Here is a 5,968-nt window from a genome sequence, read left to right on the forward strand (position 1 = left end):
ACATAAAGCAGCATTGAGTGTGGCACCATATCCACTTGCGTAAGCCAAACATCTGCTGGAGACTCAAGTCAAAACAGTGTACACTGCTGATAAATTCTATCACTAGGAAAAGGAAATAACTCAATGTGGGTCGCTATATGACATACAATTCCAAAAGAAATAAGTTTTGCCCTCTGAGGGCTTTCCTGAAACAGAACAGTTCTACCCAGAAGGCAGAGGCACGAATCAGTCTCCATTAACACAGCTTCCAAAACCTCATTTCTATTCTCTTGAAAAAACAAAGCATTCCAGTATGATGCCCAGTCCTATCAAACGTTTATCACCAACCAATGCCGACGCAGTCATCCAAAGCAAGCCTTATCTCCTACATTAGCACACCCACCACGGGATGAAATTGGGAGGTTTGTCTGCACTGGGTGCTGGGTGGGGCTTCTGTTGAGAACTGCAGCAGGAGCCTTTTCACTAATCAATCAGTTCACATGATATAGAACACAAAGTTGCTCCCTCTACTCATCATTTTTTTTCTTAAGCAATACCAAAATGATTGTGGGTCTATCTGAGGTTTATATTTATGGCTTTGGTTGAACCATAAAGAAAACTCCAGTTCAAGGTGAATTCTGAGAGATGGTGCAGATCTAGGAGAAATGGGCTACCCTCAAAGGAAAACTGAGGGGCGGGGGGTGGAAAGACAACAGGAGCTAGAGTTCTCTAACCATGAATGTTGGGGCACAGAGTATAGCTGAGATGCCGGGTAACTTAAGTTCTAACATCAAATATCCTGTGAGAGAGTGCATAGAGTTCTGCAGGGTGAAGCAATTTTACAGCTCATCAGGAAGGAATCCCAGATCCCAAGACCTGGGCTGTTCTTCTTCCCATGTGGTTGGCTCATTTCTTGCAGGTCACATAGACAAAATGTTACTGCATAAAATGTAAACAAGTAAATGTCTGTTTTGCACATCATAATATACTCCTTCATGAGATGCCTCTATAAAATCTAATATTTTTAGAGAAAATTTGAGATATAATTTGTACCAGTACTTATATCCTGAAACTACTCACTCATAGACCGAGTAACTCAGAGAAATCCCAGAGCCACAAAATGTCAGGCCCATCAGTTCAAAGAAATAGTGGTAGATATAACCCACGAGATACGAAAAGATTTGGAAAGCATGGTATTGCAAAAACATGACTCAATAGGAACAAGCAGCCACAAGTTGGCATTTAAATGTTCAGGCTTTATGTCGTGTTATAATTCAGCATATGGCTGTATACACTATAGAATAGTTAAACTAGAATCATTTTCTCAACTGACAGGACAGCTCATGTTCTGATTATTGTCAACTAGGATTCAGATCAATTAATAAAGTAGTTAAAATGAAAATAGGCCAACTGTTTTGGAACTATTGTGAGATTTGGCATGAGGCTCCAACTTTGCCATGTGGTAGTCCCCTCCCCTCTTCTGAGCCATGTGGTGGAGAGCATTTTATGACTACTTGTGTCTAAGTACAGTCGAGTGATATTGCCACCAAGTCCATGACAGTGAATGTGTATGGCTGTGTCCTCCCTAGACAACGTACACTATATGGAGAGAGTAACACCCAGAACCCAATCCTCAGAGGGGAATGGCAGTATGATAGAAATAAGAGTCTAGGACTGTATATCACCTCTTTATTTTCACTAGCAGGAGTTGCCAAAGCTAAAAGATGCAAAGTTGCAATCAGTACCCAACATTTCAATATTGGGGAACCAGCAAAGACCAAATGCCCTAATGCCACTCCACCGGTACTAAAGATTTCTGGGTATGCAAACTCCTTGAGGGCAAGGAATACAGGGGTTTGATTTTGTTTCTGTTTTTGATGTCTGTACACCCCTAACCAAACACAACCTGACACATAAGCTCTCAATAAACGTTTATAGAATGAATGGAGAGATAGGCTATTCTCCCAGCCAATGTCTTGTCTTCCCAAACATTGAGTTTTAAGCATCGAGTTCCTCACCAAAGGGACTCTCCAGGCAAGAGTGGAACCAAATATGCTAACCCACGTAAATAAAACACACTGTCTATCAAGTGATCCTTTCAATGTAATCTGTCAATGGCATTTATAGGAAAAGCCTGGGAGATCGTGGGATTGGCTAAAATCACATGGGCAGTGATGGGACACAGACTAGAGCTCAGTTTTCTCCATCTCCTATTCAACAACCCTTCCCTATCCCCAAGGCAACTGCTCAATCAAGTGTAAGTTCACAGGATTTCCACATGTCAACCCAACTCAAAATGAGTTTCTCCAGAAAATGCCATGGCCGAGGTTCTCTGATTCAGAAAGTAGCCATGTAAGAAGTTTTTCTGTGACTTCTTGATTTTATTAAGTCCTTAAATCATTGTAGTTTACCAGTTTGTCAATATAAGGCAATATGAAATAACACCACCAATGATTTGCTAGCAAAAATGTATTTTTCTTTTGATAATTAAAATTTAGAACCAGAAAGTTGCAACTGATAGCAAATGTTGATCTCTTTTTTCCTATCCTTGATGATTAGCAAAAACATTTTAGAACTATCACCTAGCCAGCTTCCTCATTTAGTAAACAACAGAACTACAGCCCAAAGTAGTTAGGTGGTTCATTCAAGGTCAGTCAGCTAGTCATAGAGGACAGTCTACCAGTTAAGCTTAATTGAAGAGAAAGTAATTTAGCAATACTTGTTCATCTGACCAATTTTCCTGAGCACTTACTGTGTATTAGGAGCTGAACTAGAGCTATGAGAATTACTCGGCACCATCCTAACCAGCTAAGTGAGGACGACCACACCTACATCAACCATAGCTGTGGAAGGCATTAACTGGTGTACTAGAAGCCCGTAGGACACGTTCTCTGAGCACTGCAAAGAAAACAACAAATTCTGCCATGAGCTGCCCAGAAAAGGTGTCACAGAGTACATACCACCAAGAGAAGCACACATGCACATGTTTCTTTTCATTTTTAAAAATTATTCCCTAAGCTAATGATAAAGACTTGGCGAAATCTCTAACATCCTTAAGGTTTCCACCCTTAACTGCAATGTTCTTATTTTTAAAAGAAAAAGAAAACCTTGACAGAACCAAAGCCTCATCAGATGACAACTGATATTTTGTCTGTGGGAGTGATATCACTTAATTAAATTAAATGAGACAAAGTATATAAGGTGCTTAGCATAGAGCACATAATTATGTGTTCAATAAATGTCCATGGTGATTCATTCATTCATTAGTAGATAAGCATCACTATGACTTGGGTGGAAACTCTCAGACATCAATTTATCATTCCAATTTGTGAAATGACTATAGAATGCTCTAAAGCTGGGGTGAAACAAGAAAAAGCAAAGTTTCTTAAGACTCTTCGGAAGAATACTGTCTGCATTGCTCATCCTCACCCCCAATCGAAAGACTGGCAGTTCTTAAACTCTGCCCACTGTATCGCGCCCAATCTTCCAAAGAGCGCACCTTGTAGGCGCTTAATACTAATAATGCCTTTTATCATTTCAGGAAATTTGGTGTTGAGAAACTGCATCATTCCAACTGCCCCCTGGTGAGCTACCCGGGATTGACAGCACGTTTCTCGCATTGCTGGGATGTGATTCTAATTAAGAAACTACCACCGAGTGAAACTAATTTTCCTAAGTACCACGTTCAGGCTTGGGTGGCCTGGACTAACTCTCTCACATGGTTTATTACGATTAAGCCCTACAAGTAGGGGTTTTCTTAAGTATGCACGCACACGCACATATACTATTAGTATAAAGATGTACTTCCACAGAATATACACTGTTCGAAGAAGGCTGCACAGGTCCCAGGGGTGCTTTTCCCGGGGATGATACACTTGACACACTTCCCGGGAATGTGCAGAAGGCAGCACCCTTGCCCGCGGGAAAGTCTCCACTGCAGGGCGTGGACTGCCAAGGCCATGCCGCTCTCTCTTGGGAAGCTACCAAAGAGGAGGCAGCTGCTCCGGCGACCGGAGGCCGACCCGAGGCAGGGCTTTGTCCTCCCCCGGCCTCCCGCCGCCCGGCTGTGATTTGCGGCTGGGCAGGTGAACTCTCCTTCCCGCAACCGGATGAACAATGAATGGAGCCGGGCGGAGAAGCCGAGGACCAGCGCGGTGGGTTAAGCCGTCTCCCTCCCAGCCCGCTGGCTCCCTCCCGTCCTGCAGCACCAGCCGGGCGACGTTGCCGGCTGCGCGGAGCAGGTGGGAGTCAGGGCGCCCCGCGCCCCGGGCCGGCCTCCCGTGACCCCCAGACTCCGGGCTCACTCACTGATTCCTTCGCTGTGAACCCACGCTGCCTTCGATACCACGGCGACAGCTGCTCTCGCGGCCTCCTTCTCTCCCCCGGCCCCGGGGTTCTGCACACAGGTCGGAGCCCCGCAGGAAACGCGGGAGGCGCAGGGCGGAGTAGAAGAAAGAACCCAACTCTCGCTGGCCACTTTTTTCCCGGGAAGCGGCCAGGCTGCGCCGCTCCACGCTGGGATTTCTGTCAGCGCAAGTGCGTCGCCCACGTCCGGAACACGCTCCCAGCGGCCAGTTATGAAATCCTAACCGCACTCGAGGGGAGGCAAACTGGGGCGAGGCGGCGGGAGAGCGACAGGGCCTTGAGGTGGATGCTATATTTCAAAGGAACTGAAGTATTTTTGCCCAGGGAAGAGCAGTCGCTCGCTCCTCACCTAGCTGCGGTGGCTGCTCTCCCTCCGGGGGCAGAGGGTAGCGGAAAGAAAGAAAATCTAAGTCCAGAGACGCCGCCTCGGTCGAGCCCCCACCCGCCCAAGCGCACTCGGAACAGGGAGGGAGGCCGTGGCGGGCGTTGTGGCCTGAACGCGAAACAATCCGGAGGCGCAGGCACCTGCTCAGAAAAAGCCCACTCCAGTTCCACCTCGACCCCCAAAAAACTTCCACCGACCCACAGCACTGTAAACCCGCTTAGCTTTTTAACCCGCATGAACTCACACACCCACACACACACACACACACACACACACACACACACACAAAAGGCACCGTCCTCTCACCTTCCGAGCGCCGAGGCAACACTGCAAATTCCGCCAACGCTAGGGCCACCCCGAGCCACACTTTGAGGACACCCATCGCTGCTTCGGCACCCCGAACCCGGGCGCACAGGAGGTGGAGGCAGCGCGCGGTTACCTCTGGGGAAAGGAGATGGACGGGCCAGGCCGAGAGCGACTCTCGCATCGGCCCGAAGGCGCCGGAGCGGGCGGGGGTCCGGTTCCCTCCCTGCCCGGGCGACCAGCGCGCCGAGCTCCCCGGCAAAGCGGGCCGAGCTCCGCGAGAACGAAGCAGAGCGCGGTTCTCGGCCGCAAAGTCTCTCCGGAAAGTTGCCGGTCACCGGCGGATCGGATCTCCCGGCATTTTCCTCAGGCTAGACCCTTCCGGGCCCGACAGTGCAGCCCCTGTCGCAGGTTGGTCCAAAGCAGCTTTTCAAAGTTCGCTTGGCACCCACCAGACGTCGGCGCCGCGTTGGCAGAGCGGGTCGCCCGGAGCCCGGAAAGACCCTCCCACACCCTCTGCTCTGTCAGGCCACCCGGCGCGGCGGACCCCGTCCGCCGGCGGCCGCTCGCCGGAAACTTTGTGCAGCGCCGCCGGCAGCTGCCGGGACGCGCGGGCGCTGCAGCCGCCTCGGGCCGCGCTCCCTGCGGCAGACTGTTCTCAAGCGGGCGAGGAGAGGCGGGGTGCGCGGGGGCGCTGCCGCTGCTACTTTCTCGCCCCCGCCCCTCGCCTGCGAGAGGAGGGCTGCGGGGCGCGGCTCCTCACAGAACACCCGGGAGCTGGTCTGCAGCGTGGAGGTGTGCTTTACGGGCGCGGGGGAGGAGCCACGATTCTAAACGCTCGGAGGAAAGAGCTGAGAGGCTGGAAAAGAGCCCGCACTGGAGGCCACCCGGGCGAGAGAGCCCGGAAACGCCCAATAGAGGGCGGGTCTGGACCCG

At 49.9% G+C, this 5,968-nt stretch overlaps 1 protein-coding gene across 1 annotated transcript in view; it reads right to left on the minus strand.

The window, feature by feature from the left end:
- Positions 1 to 5,111, minus strand: part of LOC105826474 (extracellular matrix protein FRAS1-like) — a gene marked incomplete at its 3' end in the record, with an annotated part of 188,987 nt that extends 183,876 nt beyond the window's left edge. Inside the window, exon 1 of the mRNA XM_012664466.1 lies at positions 5,036 to 5,111. Within this exon, the coding sequence (XP_012519920.1) occupies positions 5,036 to 5,111 (76 nt within the window). The remainder of the gene's footprint in view (positions 1 to 5,035) is intronic.
- Between the last annotated feature and the right edge of the window lie 857 nt (positions 5,112 to 5,968).

The sequence above is a fragment of the Propithecus coquereli genome, unplaced genomic scaffold (assembly GCF_000956105.1).
Source record: "Propithecus coquereli isolate 6110/MARCELLA unplaced genomic scaffold, Pcoq_1.0 Scaffold898, whole genome shotgun sequence".
Classification (NCBI taxonomy): domain Eukaryota; kingdom Metazoa; phylum Chordata; class Mammalia; order Primates; family Indriidae; genus Propithecus; species Propithecus coquereli.